The 18,282-nt window shown below is 51.0% G+C and overlaps 6 protein-coding genes across 6 annotated transcripts; 3 read left to right on the plus strand and 3 right to left on the minus strand.

The window, feature by feature from the left end:
• Positions 1–658: 658 nt before the first annotated feature.
• Positions 659–1,940, plus strand: N7539_007653 (uncharacterized protein; the record flags this gene model as incomplete). Its single annotated transcript, XM_056937254.1, has 3 exons — positions 659–713; positions 803–955; positions 1,039–1,940. The coding sequence occupies 3 exons, from the start codon at positions 659–661 to the stop codon at positions 1,938–1,940; spliced, it is 1,110 nt and encodes a 369-aa protein (XP_056788053.1).
• A 567-nt stretch (positions 1,941–2,507) lies between these two features.
• N7539_007654 (uncharacterized protein) lies at positions 2,508–5,450 on the minus strand (the record flags this gene model as incomplete). The annotated part of the gene is made up of 3 exons (XM_056937255.1): positions 2,508–4,195; positions 4,941–5,203; positions 5,425–5,450. 3 exons carry the CDS (start codon positions 5,448–5,450, stop codon positions 2,508–2,510), a joined length of 1,977 nt encoding a protein of 658 aa, XP_056788054.1.
• Positions 5,451–6,255: 805 nt separating this feature from the next.
• On the minus strand, positions 6,256–8,742 carry pxa1 (putative peroxisomal ABC transporter (PXA1); the record flags this gene model as incomplete). Its single annotated transcript, XM_056937256.1, has 1 exon — positions 6,256–8,742. One exon carries the CDS (start codon positions 8,740–8,742, stop codon positions 6,256–6,258), a length of 2,487 nt encoding a protein of 828 aa, XP_056788055.1.
• A 3,309-nt stretch (positions 8,743–12,051) lies between these two features.
• On the plus strand, positions 12,052–13,782 carry psrA (putative general stress response phosphoprotein phosphatase Psr1/2; the record flags this gene model as incomplete). Its single annotated transcript, XM_056937257.1, has 4 exons — positions 12,052–13,122; positions 13,183–13,332; positions 13,400–13,498; positions 13,570–13,782. The coding sequence occupies 4 exons, from the start codon at positions 12,052–12,054 to the stop codon at positions 13,780–13,782; spliced, it is 1,533 nt and encodes a 510-aa protein (XP_056788056.1).
• A 1,412-nt stretch (positions 13,783–15,194) lies between these two features.
• On the plus strand, positions 15,195–16,862 carry N7539_007657 (putative protein phosphatase PP1 regulatory subunit Sds22; the record flags this gene model as incomplete). The annotated part of the gene is made up of 6 exons (XM_056937258.1): positions 15,195–15,305; positions 15,538–15,609; positions 15,712–16,008; positions 16,085–16,159; positions 16,238–16,741; positions 16,845–16,862. The coding sequence occupies 6 exons, from the start codon at positions 15,195–15,197 to the stop codon at positions 16,860–16,862; spliced, it is 1,077 nt and encodes a 358-aa protein (XP_056788057.1).
• A 444-nt stretch (positions 16,863–17,306) lies between these two features.
• On the minus strand, positions 17,307–18,262 carry N7539_007658 (uncharacterized protein; the record flags this gene model as incomplete). The annotated part of the gene is made up of 2 exons (XM_056937259.1): positions 17,307–18,002; positions 18,077–18,262. 2 exons carry the CDS (start codon positions 18,260–18,262, stop codon positions 17,307–17,309), a joined length of 882 nt encoding a protein of 293 aa, XP_056788058.1.
• Between the last annotated feature and the right edge of the window lie 20 nt (positions 18,263–18,282).

The raw sequence follows: 18,282 nt of genomic DNA on the forward strand, positions 1-18,282 counted from the left end.
TCATGCCTGCGCAATATATATACCAGAATGAAGCCCACCAGCGCTTTGTGTCAATGATATGGAATACATTCTGCGCGCAAAGGATGTGGGGACGGAACGGCAATTGCAAAGCCAGTTCTGGCTTTTGTATCTCACAATAGCAACAATATCATTCTCCTGGATCGTCATGGAAATTATCAATGACCTCAAGTATAAACCAGTATAGAGTATCAACCTCGTGTCAAATACTTTGCAGATAGAAACGTCAAATTGGGCCGTCGGCATCGCCCGTCGCTACCCGTCTCAAAACCCCCCGGTGGGGGAGATCCGATTCTACCTTTCTTTTTGTTTCCATTTTGTCTGTTTTAAACTTCATCTTCACTCCCCACTCTCTCTATGGTCCGGTAGCAGACTTTGTTCAATTTGGTGATATTTTACTAGAGACTCACAGGTTCTTCGTAGTACCTGAGGCATCACTGCGCCGATCATACCACTATCAACGTTTGGAGTAGGTACTCCAGTCGGGTAGGTTGAGTCTGGTCACCCGCGGGGGAAAACAGACGTCTATTGTTCCACTTCAACTGGGATTTACAGTCTTTGCTTTTCCATCTCTTCATTTTCCCACTCGCCGTTGTCCCCACGCACTCGGTCTATATACTGTCCGCTTGTCATTTCTAATATGCAAGCCCCAATCGCTCAAGCGGTCACTGTAAGCCTGAAGGAATTGCAAGATGGTAAGTGAGGTCGGTGGCTCACCTTGTCCGACGAGTGTGTCTGTAGTCTCTACAGGTTCCAAAGCAGATGTTGACTCGTTCTTCTGCAGGAACCGTGTCCTTCGATAGCCTCACCGAGGCCTTTGGACCCTCGTCGTTGGGGATCATCATTGTAAAAGATCTTCCCGAGCAATTTCAACAGCTCCGCGCGCAAGTCTTATCGCATGCATCCTATCTTGCTGCGCTTCCCTCCTCGGATTTGGGTGAGCTTCTCCGGAGCGGTCCCATGAGACAGTCACCGCCAGCAGTTCACTAACATTGCCTCTCTTTCTCTCCACTTGCGCAGAATCTCTTGAGAGCCCTGAATCTAAATATCTCGTCGGCTGGTCTTGTGGCAAAGAGACCCTGAAATCGGGCACCTTTGACACGCTCAAGGGCTCATATTATGTCAACTGTGCCTTCTACCAAGATCCATCACTGCAAAGTGCTCCCGCAGATGGCTTTCCTGATCTTCCTCAGTACACCGCGCCCAATATTTGGCCTCCAGAGCGCAAGCTGCCAAGTTTCCGCCCTTCTGTCGAGGCCCTCTGCTCGTTGATCATCGACACCGCTGCACTCGTTGCCCAGGCCTGTGACCGCTATGCCGAGGCTAATATCGAAGGCTACAAGCCCGGTTATCTCGCCCACGTCGTCAAGGGCAGTCTCACGACCAAGGCGCGTCTGTTGCACTACTTCCCCGCTAACGATGCCCCCGCCTCAATGTCCAACCCCACACCCGCTTCAAAGGAAGAAGAAGACGACGATGACTGGTGCGCAACACACGTCGACCACGGCTGTCTGACCGGTCTCACATCGGCCATGTTCCTCGACGAAGCAGCCACTCTGCCCGTTCCAGAACCCACCCCTACTACCTCTCTCCCCGAGCTGCCCCAGTCTCCCGACCCGGCAGCTGGTCTCTACATTCGCTCACGAACCGGAGACGTGGTCAAAGTCAATATTCCCAAGGACTGCCTGGCTTTCCAGACCGGCGAGGCGCTGCAACTGATCACCAAGGGAAAGTTCCGTGCCGTGCCGCATTTTGTAAAGGGAGCACGCGCGGTAGGTGGCAAGCAGCGCATTGCGCGGAACACGTTGGCGGTGTTCACGCAACCCAATCTCAATGAGGAAGTGCAGGAAGGGTTGACTTTTGCCGAATTCGCCCGGGGAGTGGTCGCGAAGAATTACGACAATGACGAGAGTCAGAAGTGACTCAGAACTAACGGCAAGAGTCGGGAGGGATCTTGATCAGGTCTCCCAGGAACACTTGATGTGAGTAGTCAAAAGTCTTTTGAACGTGGAGAATCTGTGACCATCCAATAGCATATTTCCTTGGCCGAGGAGTCGGTTAACTAGGGGACACACCCTTCTGTCCTTGAACGAGTCAACGACGACGTATGAATCTACTTTTTCAAGAATTCTAAGAAGACCAGTCGCCAAGTATGAATAATACGTCATTAATGAATATGCGTGCCTATCGTAATGTGCCTGGACCAGCCTCGCTCACCCCCAGGAAACAAAAAGGGTATCCAATACAAATTGCTTTAGAAACGCCGCTCGGCCCCCACGCACCAGCAAATCTCAACAGAGATATTTTGTGAGTAAATCAAGATATTGATGGATATCGAAAACGTCTCCGTTGAAGTGAGTGACGGCGAGAGACAACCCAAGAACAACTTCTCTTGCAGGAAAATAACAGAATGACCCCAAAGAACGTCGGAGGGAAAATTGCAAAAGCAAAGGAATTCCGAAGTTGACATCTTCAGACCTGCCGCCCTCTCATGGTACATATTCTGGCCCTTCGCTCTGCTCACGGAACGGAATGGGAGCCATCAATTCGGTCTCGGAGAGATCCATGTCAGATGGGTCACTATCCGCGGTGTTCGATGGTCCCTCGCCGCTGTCTTCGTTCTCAGTCATGGCGCCAAGTCCGGTACGGACAAGCTTGCTGTTCTTGCTGACCGCACTGTAAGTCTTCCTTGCGCCGCGAGGACGACCAGGGCCTGGGCCTGTTCTGGTGATTCCCAAATCCGCGGTACGATAGTCGGACTCGGAAGTGCTGCCTTTTAAGATGCGAAGGATTGCCTGCCAACGCAGAGGATTGTCTCGCTGGTCAGCTGCTGGTCCCACGTCAATCCCGTTCATGGTGGCCAGGCCGAGTGTCTCAACCCGGTTGTCGCCCCAGAAGAATTCCAACCCCGCGGGAATACGTGCATCTACCTGCACAGAGTAGCGTCTGCCGCTGAGGATGCCGTGCAGGTCATAGTCCAGATCCGTGGTGCCAAAGTGCAGCTGTGTGGCTTCCGGTTCATAGCATCGCCCAAGAATCATGCCCGGCGTGACAACGCATGTTTTGCCTGCCGCAACACGATACCAGCGACCGTACACACGCATTCCCACTTGTTGAAACGCATCGTCGACCTCCTTGGGAGTGAGCTTCTCCAAAGGGGCAGGATCGAAGGGCATGACTCGGTTCAGCCGATGAGGATCACGGGTGTACACCTTTCCGGCAATGAAGGGGACCATGCTCCTGGCAAGCTGCTCGCTGTGGGGGTCTGCGTCGCAGTCTCCAAGTTCAAGCCAAATAGCCTCGATGACCATCACGTCATTGAGTGGAGGCTCAAGGCCTGACTTTAATTCTCCCTGGCTAGTCTCCATGTCTTCGGCCTTCAGACCAAAGGGCTTCAAGCGTACAGTGTCTGCGACAGCGAGTAATTCCGGCCCGATGTAAATACCCTTGCAGCCGATTCGAGCATTTGGCCAAGTGCCCTTGAATCGAACCTTGTGTAAGAGACTGTAGGATGCCATCGTCGTCATTGCATTTTCAATAGAGGGGTGCAGCTTCTCTCGGGGCGTGGGCCAGAGCCAGCGTTCGAATGATCCGAAAGGTTTGATGCATCTGAGGGGTACATATTTGTAATGCAACGAGTAGGACTTGTCATCAGCCAAAGGGTCAGGGAGCGTCTCCACACGGAAACCGGAATACGAAATTGGCTGCTGCTTTTTGGTCTCTTGGACAATGTCCAGGAAGCTTGATTCTTCCTCAGAGACTTGCGTGACAACACCGGCCCTCCATTCCGGCATACCAAGCCAACGGCCGTCCTCTGCACGCATCTCCACAACGTTTGTTTCAGTGTTGGTTTCGAGTCGGCCTTCAAGAGAATAAGTGAAGAGCACGACCTCGCCTATCCGGGGGACAAAGGCGGGCTGCAGTGGAAGACGCACAAAGTAGTCTTTGAGATAGTCATGGGTCAGTACCCAGTCAAGATTGAACGGGTGGTCGATCTCTTCATCAACAGTGCCTTTCTTTTTCAAATCCATGACATGAATTTTCCAGTAGTCAGGGCCGTTAGCATCCTCTGGTAGCTCCTGAATCATCTCTCGAGGTGGAGGCCGGGGGCTTCTGACAAGCTGCTCGACGCCTAAAGCCTTCAGGCGATCAGCTTCCATTTCTGCCTTGGTACGACCTGACGAGACGAGATATCAGTTTGAAAGCCTCCAGACAACATTGTTTGTTTGGATCAATGAGCATGAACTCACGTTTTCGGGGTTTAAATTCACGGGGTTTGAATTCGGAAAGTGGTTTCGAGCTCGACTGCACTCGGACACAGAGCTTGCACTCGCAAGGCTGGGCTCGATCAGTCATGAGCCAGTAGAAATGGGGAAAGAACGTGACGCGAGACTGATAGTATCTGCCACTCGGGTGGCCAAAGAGGAAACTATCCCGCTGTAGCTGGTGTCAGTGACTGTGGACCTCTTCTCAGAAGCCGCCGAAGATCATTATAACAGGTATGCAGCAAATGCCTTGATCTTGAGTATTCAGCAATCCTACCGTTTTCTGATCTGTTCCCCGAGGCCGATCCACAAGGGCATATCCTTCGGGAAGCGCGTCCAGGATATACGTTACGCCTGTTATGAAAGAGATAGAGACAGTCAGCTGATGGAATTCTTCGGTTGACAGCGAACTGAGAGATATGCAGATGTTATTGCTGTGATGAACGAGCACTGTTCCATGCTTTATCCAGAAAGGTCATCAGGATTTTCAAATGCAGGACACGCATGTCAAAGCAAGTTTTGGAAATGATCTTAATATCAAGAAAGTGGGCCGTCATGCTCGGGTCCATGCATCCTGCAGAGATGATTGTTGCAGCCGCGAGTTTCACGAAGACATGCATTCTCTCAGAAGCTCACACAGCGCCATCAGCATCTTACCTTCTTCTTGGATTGGCATCTGCTTCTTGACCCACATTTCAGCCAGGCCAATACGCCAACTCTCGTCGTCACGGAGTCTATACTCCCATCGCGGGTCCGAGTTGTTCATCGGCCAAACAGCCTTGTTCCCGTCACTTCGTGAGTGATCAAGAGCAATGACGACCCGGCTGGGGTCGTCATTTGTCTCACTTTCGCTTGCCATCCTCTGAGTATCAAATGACACCGCAGTGGCCAAGCTCAGGCGAGCGCGGGCAACGGTGCCCCTTCAGTGATGCAGCGTCCAGTGTTCAGATAGTCCCAGAAAGAAAATCTCGGAATTACAACCTGCAGAATGCATGCGTATGTCTGGAAATAATTTGCAATCTGGAATCAGATCACTCAGATGGCCGTAGTTTTTGATCGTTCAAAGAGTCGAACAATGATGCTGGATCACGTGTTTCAGTAAATGGTATCGGAGAGGATGGTAAGATAAAAATCCACGTACGTGGGAGGCGGTGTGCTGGGTATCATTCACAGATAAGGACGGGTGTGCCCACTGTTGATAAGGTTAGAAGGCTCCTGCAGGTACCAATATCACCCATCTACTGTACATTTGTAGTGTTGTACAATAGTAGGTCGTGGACAGTGACACTAGACACTTGCAATTCGCACGCGAGTGAGAGAAATCGAGGAGAAATCTAAGAGTAATTGCAAGTGATGTCAGACTGCCTATGTAACACACAAGAATTACTGTGTGTCCACAGCTATAACCAAGTTGTAAGTCACTCTAATACTCGATTGGATAATCGAGGTCCGAGGATCATTTCACCTTGCGGGGGATTTTGTTTCAACGCCACCGTAACAGCCAGCTATATGAGCAGTGTTTCAAAAAGGGTTTGAGGTCAGCGCCCCGAACAGACTACGTTTACATCCTACAGCGACAGATTAACAGGCTCTCGTAATCTGGTCGTTCTTTTGCAGACGAATTCAACTATCCCAAAGAAAAAAGCCTTCTATGTACTGTGCCAGGGTGACAAAGAGATGACAGATACTCCAGTATTAACGTCTTCTGTCGCTTACGAACACAAGATTAGCTCTGCATTTCCAACTAGATTGAATATCAGACTACAAGGCTTCCAAAAATGTATGTATAGTTCCAGTGTACCGAGGCTAAGACCCGAGCTCAAACAGGGGTTAGATCACAATACAAGCAAAGCAGAGAAAAACTGAGGAGCACACGAAAATATCAAGTATGCTATGTCATATGGAAACTCCAGTAACACCTTGAAGATGAGGGATGTACCGATCAGTGTGATGTCAAGAAATGGTATGGATGTCATGCACCGCTCGCAGCCTCATCAGTAGAAGCAGCAGCAGCGGCTTCGTGTGGCAGCTTCATGTCCTCCTCTTGGTAAGGGGGTGGTGCAATTTCCCCTTCATGAGTCCAGACTTTGCCAAGTTCAAACTCGATTTCTTCTCGACGCTTCTTCCATTCGTCCACCTTGTCCAGTCTCTTTCGAAGTTCCTGGATCTCCTTCTCCACTCCGAGTTTCTCTTTCTCAGTGCCGATACGCTCAAATTCCCAAAGCTCACCCTCTTCGCCGAGGCCAATGGAGAGATTGTAGGTATGGTACTTCTTGAGAGATGCACGGGTTGAGATCGTGATGAGAGTGATGCCGCGTTCCTTCGCTCGCTCATAGAGAATACCTTCAACGTCTGAAGAAACCGCAGAGGTACCTTCGTCGATGAAGGCGTAACGAGGTTCGTGATAGAAAAGACGAGCCATGGCCATGCGCTGTTTCTCGCCGCCGCTGAACACGTCTTTCCACTCCTTCCGGGCATCCCATCCCCCTTCACGCTGCGGTAGGTACCCCAGATGTACTGCATCGAGGATTGTCTGGAGATTTGAGTCGGTCTCGCCGGCCTCGCGCATGTCGATTTCGGTGTGCGGGTAGATAACCTGATCGCGTAGGGTACCGACGCTCAAATAGGGTCGCTGCGGAAGGAACATGATTCCATCAAGCCCGATCGGTCGCGGCCGGCTCACGAGGCCCCGATAAACAGGCCACAGACCAGCCATGATTCTTGCGATTGCCGATTTACCCACACCATTAGGCCCCGAGATGAGAAGATGATCGCCCGCATGGACGACGAATGAGAGGGATTCAATCAGCTCGTCGCCGCCTATAGGATATAGAGAAGGTGCGACAATTGGGACTTGCTCAAGGCGAACGCCGTCAAAGCCATTGTGAGTGGTTCCCTGGGCGTCTGCCAGTGAATAAAGTTCCGGGTGGGAGCCGCGGGAAGGTTGGTAAGCACTCGCATGAACGCGATGCAAAGTGGCAATCAAGTTGTACACACGCGACGTATATCCCGCAAGCTCCGAGATGTCCTTGATGCTGTACATCATGCGGCCTCCTGCATCAGCCAACGAGAGCATGAGACGCTTGTTGGTGATAAACTCTTTCATCCGACCACGCTCTCGATGCAAATTTTCTGGTATATCTGCCAACTCCATTGCGCCTCCGAGACCACCCCAAGCAGGGAGAAAGACTGGTAGAGACGTGATGAGATAGCCGAATGCGGACCAGGAGTACTTCAAAATTATATCCTCAAGCATGTTGTATCGAATCTTGAGACTGTAGATACCCTCCATCCAGCGCTGCAACTCCTTGAAGCTTCTTACGAGGAAGACACGTTCCGTATCTGCTCCGCCGTAGAAAGAGATCTCTTCAGCGTTGGCCAGAAGTCTGGAGTGTAGTCCTCTGAAGTCCCCTTCTTTCTTGCCTTCTACCGCCTTGAGCTTTCCAAATGGCGGAGACAGCTTCCGAAGTACCACAGCAGTACTGAAGTATCCTGTGAGAATGCCGCTCAGTGCAAGCGGGCCCAGGGATCGATAAAGTTGATAGTTGAAGACAAACAAGTCTACCGTCGGTTTACCCAGCGACGAGTATAGGGACGCCGCAGCCGAGCAGAAAAGGGTGAGGTCTTGAGTAATGAACTGATCCGGGCCTTGGCCTATTCCGCCATCCAAATTCATCAACTTGTAATAGTTCTTATTTTCTGTCAGGTACAGGTCGTGGATGTACCTTGTCAAACGGGTGCGGAAGGCAATCGACACCTTTGACTGAAGGAACTTGATCATGGCGTTTGTGTAAGAGGCAAGAGTGCCAATACCACACCACTTTAAGATTCCCCACAGAAACGACTTCCCCTTGCCAGCAACAAGGTCTCGAACTATCTCACCGTCTAATCTTGCGATTATCAGGGAGAGGTATGTACGGAGCAGCAGGAATACGCCGTGGCTCAGGAGCAGCCCAGTCTCTTTACTGCCCCATCGTGGAACCATGATACTACCCAGACTCAAGAACTGGTGTATGAAGGCAAGATTGAGTCCAGGTTTGATTGACGGTGGAGGGATTCGGCTTTGTGATCCCTCTTCCATGCCGCGAGCTGACGCTGGAGGGTTCAGGAACAGTCGCCGATGAGCGTCAAAAGTGGTTGGCTTAGTCGGGTGAATCAAAACTTTCGAGGTCCTCTCCCCTTTGTAGGGGACATAAATTGTTCGAGACCCGTCTTTCCCTCTGATTCCCGAGTTCCTGCGAAGCAAGCGGCGACCTCGGGCACGTTCGTTCGCTCGTGCACGCAGCCACTTATACCCGCCATAGCTCGAGCTGATGATTGAGAACAAGATGGTGATAATGGCAATCAGTCGGGTGACCGGTGTGGTTCGTTTTATCTGCGATCGCAGTAGATCTGAGTAATGAAGATAGAGCGCCATGAGGGGGTCCTCCGGGCGCCGGAGGGTGGATTGCGCCGCCATCTTCCAAGCCAGTATCGCCCACCGTCCTCGAGAGCATCAAGCCTAGGTGGCTATTATGTAGATGTTGAAAGCACCATCAACACAGCCAGGGTCCAGCGCTCCAGTGGACAATATCGACAAGAAATAATACAGACACGGTATACACGAGGTTGAAGTTTGTAGGAAAGAGGGCGTGTTGCATCATTGCATGTGAACCTCGGGATTGCGGAGGCGGCACGTGTTCCGGGGAAAGCTCCAATGGGTCCACCCTTCACACAGGGCAGTGGGCCACTCCGGGCACACCTAACACAGACAATCATACCTCGTTATCGGCCGTGCAGATGCGTCCTATACGAATGGGTATAGTTACTTCCACGATCGATAACAAGAGGTCTATATTGTGTATAATGTGGCTATCTTGTGTTACTCGGATATAGCCTGTACTGAGACTCGAGATACTGTTTCTTCATAAGAACATAGGATATCATAGTTAGGTAGCTCCAATGGATGCTTACTCGTCATGTAGCTCTTCATCACAAAACGAGGACATTAAGCTACTGTAGAGCCTACCATATAGTAGCCCAGTATTGAGGAGCCTAGAAGAGCTAGCCTGCGGCCTTCAGCGCAATGTTGTCTGTGTGCCCACAAATGTATTCTCGTTGAACTGATGCAGGTGTGTGGCTACTTAAGTAATTACACCCTAAATATATAACTTAGATGCTTCTGGGCCGGGGAAATGAATTGTTTCGGATGTAATTTCACGGCAAATACTCTATAGCACACTATTTTACTTCTCGCCGCCAGGTGCTACAGTTGCCGCAAAGACGTGACCTCGTCTTTATTTTCAGATGGTTGAGAGTGAGAGAGACAGAGTGCATACTGCATAGTAGGACCCTGCAGGAAGTCGGTAAGTAAGCTGCAGGAAGTCCAAAAAGGCTCGAAAATCACAGGCATAGTTAATGAAAAGGTAGTTTACTATGCAAATTCCAAGATGGACTTCTTGTGCAATGAGAACCTGTTATGGGAAATAGCCGGGTCTATTAACCAAACAAGCCAATAGACTAGAATATACCAGAACGCGTGTTCTGGTATGCCCGGGAACGGTATAAGTATCGCACCGTTACGGCTTGCGGCTGGCTGGCTACGGCTCTGCGTAGCCACTAAGCCCGCAATCCGCCGTAACGATCTCCGCCACCGCGCCTAGATCAATAATTATCCAACAATCCACCAACGTCTGGTAGTTGCTTGCAGTTATGGCGCCAAGGTCTAATCAAAGACATAAAAGGGGTATCCAGTAGAGCAAGTACTATCATTTTACAGCGTATACATCGTACAGGGTATATCCGTTAGCCAGCGATTTAGGTATTTAGCAGATTGAGGTTCAGCTAACCCAGCACTTAGGGGCTGGTAGCCGTTCCTCTGTACCTCCTGTCTTCTCTGACAACATCGAGCTTTCAGTCCACCGTGGGAAGTTTTCCAAAGATAACAGTATGCAAAATGACTTTTCTGTTGAACACGTCTATTGATTCTGCGTAGAATCTCGGTCGCACTGGTGAATCGTTGCATGTTACCTATTGTAGTAGGGAATCCGGTTACGTGTATGTAGAGCAGATGGCTTGCAGAGTTACGTGTGCCTGATGGTGGCCTTGTAGTCGGGAGAGACTATTTGGACATGACGAGAGGGGGTCACTCAACTTGACAACCAGTGAACCAAGGAAGAGAACAACTTCATGGGATCCGGGAGACCCATCGGAGAAGGGAATTGAGAGTTCAGTACAGTCTTTACAGTCGGGTTCTTTTGCATTGCAATGACACACTCCTTTTGATCTTCACTTGTGCCTCTTGACATCCAACGGATAGGTGTTGTACGGTCGGGCTGGGAGATCTCTGGACGTGCGTGCTGGTGGTTGTGGTTTGGTTCCTCTATGACTCGACCTGTCTGGTGAGATCAGACTGCCTTGAGCATTCCCCTCTACACTATGTAACTTTATTAGATCCGCCCATCTGATCACGATTATGTTGGTATGGGTTTCTTTCCAGAGGCTACCAAGTCATGGTGGTTGCAGTTGCGAGTTCCACCGTGCCTTTTACAATACACTAGCGTAATATACAAGCCCTTCGCATACTGTGTAACTTTACAATTACAGTATCTATGTAAATTGTATGTAATCACCTCTTGCTTTTAGACTTGGCAGCTACGGGATTGTGACAGTCAAACGGCACGATCATAATTTACCGTTCCAAGTATTGTTCGTATGAGAATACCGGGCTCACGGCGTGACGGCCGGTCCCACGGGCATATGAGATGCTCGTCCAGCCCGCCAGGGCCAAGATGGTACTCCGACCAAAACTCCGGCCGGTGTGATTCAAGGTGATATCGCGAGCGTAGCCGCCGACAAGCTGATGTCGAACAGAACGCATATTCCGCTATACTACTGACCCACTTTTACTACGTGTCTTGGGAGGAGATTAGGAGAGCAATGCATCTACATTTCGGTCTGAAGCTACGCATTCCCTCAAGACCAGTACAGACCCCGGAGCATACACTACTGCTTCTGCAGGTCGCAGGAACGGTCCCGGAAGACGACAACCTTGTGTAAATTAAAGTAGCATCCTAGTCAAAGAATCCAATCTAATGCACATATTGTCAGGGCAATAAAAGGTTCTGCCAGGAAGAGACCAGAATAGCAAGGCTTCAGTGCTAACCGGACCTTTTCGAATGGAGAGAGCTCCAGAACAAGCGGCCCACCCTGAAGGAACCTTTCCACCTCTGGCCCCAATCTCCCGACACGTGACATCCCCGACTCCTCTCTCGCCCTCGCCTATATCGCCATTCGTCTGAGCATCACCCGTGTCGCTATCTGCCTTTTGCTTGGGCTGCTCCTGTCAGCCTTGGCCTTACTAAGTCGCCGGTCTGTTCAGAGGCAGAAGTAAAGAAACCAGCTCACCCAACTCTGTCTTGATTTCAAACGGCGTGTTGACCAGCCAAGCCAGCCGCATTCAGACCTCCTAAGCTCCTGAGCAAGCTACATCAGTTCCATAATAGCATCGGTTGAACCTGAGCTCCCACTGGACTGATTCAAACCCTCTGTTTGTGGCTTCTGTGTATGAAAGAAGAGAAAATCAAACACACGCCTTCTTCATTTTCCGACTCTGAGCTTACAGGCAAAGACCCCATGACCACAAGCGCAACCAGCAGTTTGGACCAAGGCGGTAAGATAGTCCCTCTTTATGGTTGCTCAGCAAGGTGAAGTTGAGTAGGTCTATACTTCGTAGAGTCACGGTCACTAACATGGGCTTCTTCTCGCAGGTTCGGACTCGGTTCCCAAGATGCCAGCCCCCAATGTTGCTGAGACCCCGGCTGCCAATGATCGCGCCACCTCCCAGCCAGCCTCTTCTTCCAGCGCACCGACTTCGTCTACACCAGCCATGGCTGCTGCAGATGCCCCGACCAAGAAGAACCGCCTACACCTTCCGTTGCCGTCTCGCAGGTCTTCCAAAACCGACCAACAATCGGCATCGGAGAAGGCCGCGGAGGCGACTCAGGACGATCCCAGTCGGAGAGGATCAAGAGTTAGCATGTTGAATCTCGCGAGAGAACGTAGCCGGGCAAGCAGTAGAAGGTCGCGGCGGACTCAGCAAGATGCGACTACCGTCGACAAAAGCCCAGAAACGGCTCAGCCAACTTCGTCTGGGACCAACAGTCCTTCGAAGCCCTTACAGAAGAAAGGATCTAAACTGTTCTCGTTTCTGAGCTGCTGTACCTCTCCAGAAGTTGATGGCGATGACAATGCAGTGCCTCCCAAGAAGACCTCTAAACAGGCGGTTGCCTCCAACCGGCTACCCGCGACAGACAAGACCGAGACCCCTGCTGGCGACTCTAGTACAGCAGTGTCCAAGGAACCGACTGACTTCGGGGACGAGAAAGCTGCTGCACTGGCAGGCGACCAGTCCCGTTCTCGCGAAGCAGAACCTTCTGCTTCTACTCTGACCGGCCCCCAGGCCGACGGAACCTCCGGCGATGTTCTTACAACTGGGGTCCCTAATGACGGCTCTCAGCGGCACGAAGAATCTGCATTCGCAACCAACGGTGTGGCACCAGAACCTCGAGAAGGTATGGCCAAGGTTGATGAGGAAGATTCCTCGTCGCATATCCCTACGACCGCCGAAAGGGCCCCCAAGGCAGTTGCTGGTGAGACGGACGAGACCCCTTCGCAAGCTGAGGAGGTTTCTCAATCAGTCACCGTTTTGCCTCCTCCCCCACCCCCACCAGTGCCAGAGGTCGCCGCGGAGAGAGGGCAGCAACAACAGTGGTTGCTGCCACCTGCGCTGCCCCACCTCGCAAACCGCAAGTGCTTAGTCTTGGACCTCGATGAGACGCTCGTGCATAGCAGCTTTAAGGTGTGTGAGTCACTCGAACATAAAGCGGACCTCCTGATGCTAACCAGGCCACATCGATAGGTGCTCGAGCGGGCGGACTTCACGATTCCGGTCGAGATCGAAGGACAGTATCACAATATCTATGTGATCAAACGCCCAGGTGTGGATCAGTTCATGAAGCGGGTTGGGGAGCTGTACGAAGTCGTCGTGTTTACAGCGTCTGTTTCAAAGGTGAGTTCCAATGCACTTCCCGTTTCAGTCACTAGCAAACAATTGACTTATCTCGCGCACGTCGCAGTACGGTGACCCTCTACTGGATCAGCTGGACATTCACAATGTGATCCACCACCGTCTTTTCCGGGAGAGTTGCTACAATCACCAGGGAAACTATGTCAAGGTCAGTAGTAATGCTTTAATATTTCCCTCTTCCTCCGGGATGAGAAAACTCATTCTAAGCATCTACCACAGGATCTTTCACAAGTTGGCCGTGACTTGCGAGAGACCATCATCATTGACAATTCGCCCACTTCGTACATCTTCCATCCTCAGCACGCTATTCCTATCAGCAGCTGGTTTTCTGACGCGCATGACAACGAACTGTTGGACTTGATCCCAGTTCTCGAGGATTTGGCCCAGGCCGAAGTTCAAGATGTCAGCATGGTACTGGACATTACCCTATAACATCCACGTTCTGACCAGATTCTTCTTATGCCCCGAGATTCCCCCATCAAGCGAGTCGTTCTTTACCTGCCCCGAGTTTCCTTAACTTTTGTCTCAAGAAAAAGCACTCTTCTACTTGCAGCATCCGGTTCGCCCAGATAACGCACAATAACCCAGTTTCATTTCCAAGCACTTCTTACGCAAGCCCACAAGGTTTGTCGATTGGACTCCATCTCTCTTTTCACCACTTCGTGTCTCGTTCCCAATTACATTTCGATTCGCTTCCCCCAGACTTTATATGCGCTCGGAACTGGGTTTTCCCGTCTCATGGTCCCCATGATGCTGCAACCTTCGCCCTCCTTGTGGCCTACTTAATCAGCACAGGACTGTCCGCTTAGTCGGCCCAGCCACTACATTTCTTCATGCTTGTCCTTGGAGGCCCTTTTCACTTCTTCTTTCTACCACGTCGAACGGACATACCGGTCGCAGTGCTATGGCCCAGTGCCATGGTCGATTTTCCTCAGTCCTTCCCCTCACTGTTTGGGATGGTTCTTGTTGCTCACAAATCTCTCCCTGCGCTTCACTCGATTCCCCTGCCACGCTATCATTTGATTATTCTTTTCCTAGTCAGCTGAACCAACACCGTATTCTATCATCACCTGCATTATTCCATTTGTCACGCAGGCGTTTCTCATGCTTATTTCCCTTCGTCTTCCCCTCTTATGTATTTCTGACTCACCCAGCTTACGTCCCTTCGCGACTCCCGTACCTTATCTTGCCTCTGCTTTGCTGCCTCCAGCTCTCTCGAATACATACATCTGTGCTTTTACACATGGCAACTGTCATAAGTTGAGGAATGGGGCAGCTCATATCGAGTCCTTCTGTGCACTGTTTCAGGAAGAGGTCATTTGAGAGCTGCATCGTGGTTGGTATTGCGCCGTGCCCATTCAGCTGTACATAATCCCCTGGAAACAATTCATTCGAAGGCATATCAGTCGTGAAAGAGACATCTCAGTGTATTGTTCCCCCCTTCCCCCAAGACCTGTCAGTGCAGTGGTGATGCCATATCCAGGCAGCCAGGCCCCTACAGTATGGCTGGACTCACTCCGTTTTCCAGTGCGGAGATCTGCAATCAGACGGGACGTAACCCGGACTTTGTCAGCTCAAAGACGTCAGTCAATCTTCCTCTTCCTCACGACACTCCGAAATCTGTAGTGCTTTCACTGCTTTGCGCTTTGAGAATCCTTGATTCCGTTTTCAGTGTCTAGGACTTCAAAAGGTCTCTATCCGCGCCGAATTTTCCATCTTCCACATCTCGACTTGGGAGTTCTCTTTCAGGACGGCGGACTGGCGCCCCTCCCCGCAATCGCATGACAGCACATCCCCCCCTCCGTCTCCAAAACCGTACCGCCTTCCCTCATCCAACCCCCACGATGAAAAACAAAGAAGGTTGGGACGGCAAGTTGAGAATGGAGCCGAAAGCCGTGATCACAAATCCAGAGGCACTCGAGGACTCAGATTACTCTGATCCCGAAGCGCCGCCCGTTGAGGAGATTGACGCGGATGAAGGTAAAGTCTGGGCCGGAGCGCATGTGCCGCGGTCCCTTTGCGGCATGAAATCCGCAGCTGACTAGTGTTAGAATTGCTCGCCGAGGAGGATTCGAACGCGGAGGTCAGTACAAATCGTCATGCTTGGTGTGACGCTTTTTTGATTGACGTGCGACCCGTCAAGGATCTGAGGATTCAAAAACTGATCGATCTGTGACATGTGAACAGGATCTTGACGTCGTTCATTGTCGCGTCTCGTCTATCGCTGCCCTACACCTGGAGCGATTCACAAATCTTCAGGTACGGCTCTTCTCTCATTCTCATCGGGGTCATAAGGACGTGGTTCTCGAAGCGAACGTTCGTGAAACGTCAAGACCAAGCTGACGGTCGCGCATATCCCAGAGACTATGCCTTCGACAAAACCAAATCACGCGTATCGAATTTCCCTCTAATGTCGCCGAAACTTTGACAGAACTTGACCTCTACGACAACCTCATCTCGCATCTGAAAGGATTGGACGAATTCCAAAACCTGACGAGCCTCGATCTGAGCTTCAACAAGATCAAGCACATCAAGAATGTGGACCACCTGAAAAAACTGACCGATATCTACTTCGTGCAAAATAAAATTTCACGAATTGAAGGTCTCGAGGGTCTCGATAAGTTACGGAATCTGGAACTGGGCGCGAACCGCATCCGGGTCAGTCAAGTACTCTGCGCTGGTTTGACGTGAAAGATCGTGTTGAACACAATTGACGTATTCTTGAGGGTTACAGGAGATCGAGAATCTGGCAACACTTGCGTCCCTGGAGCAACTATGGCTTGGAAAGAACAAAATCACCGAGATGAAGGTATGAATGATATAAACCACGGTATAGAACAGGACCTTCTGGGCCGTATTAATCAAACGCACAACCTACTTCTAACAGAACCTGGACGCCCTCTCCAACCTGCGTATCATTTCCATTCAATCGAACCGTCTCACGAACATCACCGGCCTCGCTTCCCTCCCCAAGCTTGAAGAACTTTATCTCTCCCATAATGCGATTACCGATCTATCTGGCCTCCAGTCTACCACTACCCTTCGAGTCCTCGATTTCTCAAACAACCAGATCTCCCATCTTGAACACCTTGGGACTTTGAAGAACCTCGAGGAACTCTGGGCTTCCAACAACCAGCTCGCGAGCTTTGACGAGCTCGAGCGAGAGCTGAAAGATAAAGAAAAATTGGAAACCGTGTACTTTGAGGGCAACCCTCTTCAGACCGAGGCATCAGCCCTCTACCGGTACAAGGTGCGATTGGCGCTGCCTCAGATCAAACAGATTGACGCTAGTATGTTATATGCAAGCCCTTCCGCAAGTCCTCTTGACAGTATCGAATACTCTATGATCCGTGAGCGATTGACTAACACTTTCTCTTTTCACTGCGACAGCGTACGTACGAGTTTGAGATACCCTCCAGCGGTAACGTCTCTTTTATGGCGAGGGAACTGCGACGCATGTGTATTCAGTTTTTGCTCAGTCTCCACTAAGATAGGGTTCCGATGAGGAATGAGATATGCTTGCTGGTCCTAACCACCTTCACTTTGCTTGCTCTCTCCAAGTTACATTCAAAGCGCTTTTCATTCGTTGGTCCACGTCAGCGAAGTAAAGAGGTGCTCTTGCTTGCTCTCTTCAACAACCCACCGCTCGAGTCGTAAAGTAGTAACGGAGATTTTAGCGCAACTACTTTGTGTGTTGTTCCGAGTATCAATACGTCATCATCAGCAGGAAGTTCGGGACTCAACTACTCTCATTCAATAGTTCCTCAAGATGGTTGTACGGAAGCATGAGACCATCCTGTCTTACAGAAGTCCAAAGCATCTGATAAGACCCTCCATAGATAGTATTGTACACCCGCACTTTACCCCCGCCTAAGAAAAAAATGATCGCTGGTCAGAGTCCTCGCGCAAAGTCGCCCGCAACTCTGCCGCAGAGCACACACACCGTCCACCCAAGGTCATGACCGTTCATGAGTATCAAATTTCTTCGTGACAGAACCATCCAGCTGAGCCCCAGGCTCTCCAGACTCGGTCATATGCCCCCCATCCCCATCCTCATCACCAATGTTCTCACTTTGCGCAACTCTCGCAGTCCTCTCCGCTTTCCCCTTCCCTTGCCGCTCCGCAAAACCCTTCTTCCACAACTTCATCAGCGAGTCCGCCCCCAAGCGCTGCGCATGCACACGCGTCCCATACCGCTGCGTCGCAAAAGTAGGCTTCTTCGTGCGCTGCAAGACATCAGCGAGCTCAGGCAGCGGGGTCGCGGTTTCTTCGCTGCGCATGTCCTTGTATATCGGGGAGGATTTGTCAATGTTGAACATGCTGTAGAAGGGGTTGCGGCGGGTGGCGCGCTCGTAGTTGTGGCGGGATGTTTCGATGGTGCATGTTATTGACGGTGCGGGTTGAGTTGAGGTTGGGGTTGGGGATGATGCTGATACTGAAGGAGATGGTGGTGAGGATGACGCTTTGGAGGATTCTTTGGAACGGGGTGGACCTGGTATCGTGGCGTAGGGGTTTCGTGGAAACGTCGGTGATGTTCTTGGTGGTAGGTCGACGGTCAATGGGGATGCGGCGATGGCACGCTCGGCGGCCTCGTTGGAGTCGAAGATTGCGAGGAGGGGACGTTCGCGTTCGGTATCGTTGAGAATGTCATACTGGAGGTGGCAAGGAGAGAAAAGTTAGTCAATGACGAGAGTGTTTCAAATGGCCCTTTACTACATGTAGATACAGGGGCGATGGCGCATGGACTTGGTCCTCCAACCTTCAAGTTCCGAAAGCTGATAATCTCGCCATAGCGCTGCAGAGCGGCGAAGATCTGTTTGCTTTCGGCAAGATTCCTCGGCGGAGGATGTGCGCGAATGTGGACTTGAGCCGGTAGTCGAGTCAAGACATTCAGAGCTGGTTTTTTGGTCATCTGATCGGCTTGACAATGGC

The sequence above is a fragment of the Penicillium diatomitis genome, assembly GCF_028827545.1.
Source record: "Penicillium diatomitis strain IBT 30728 chromosome Unknown utg000010l_segment0_segment0, whole genome shotgun sequence".
In the NCBI taxonomy this organism is placed as follows: Eukaryota; Fungi; Ascomycota; class Eurotiomycetes; order Eurotiales; family Aspergillaceae; genus Penicillium; species Penicillium diatomitis.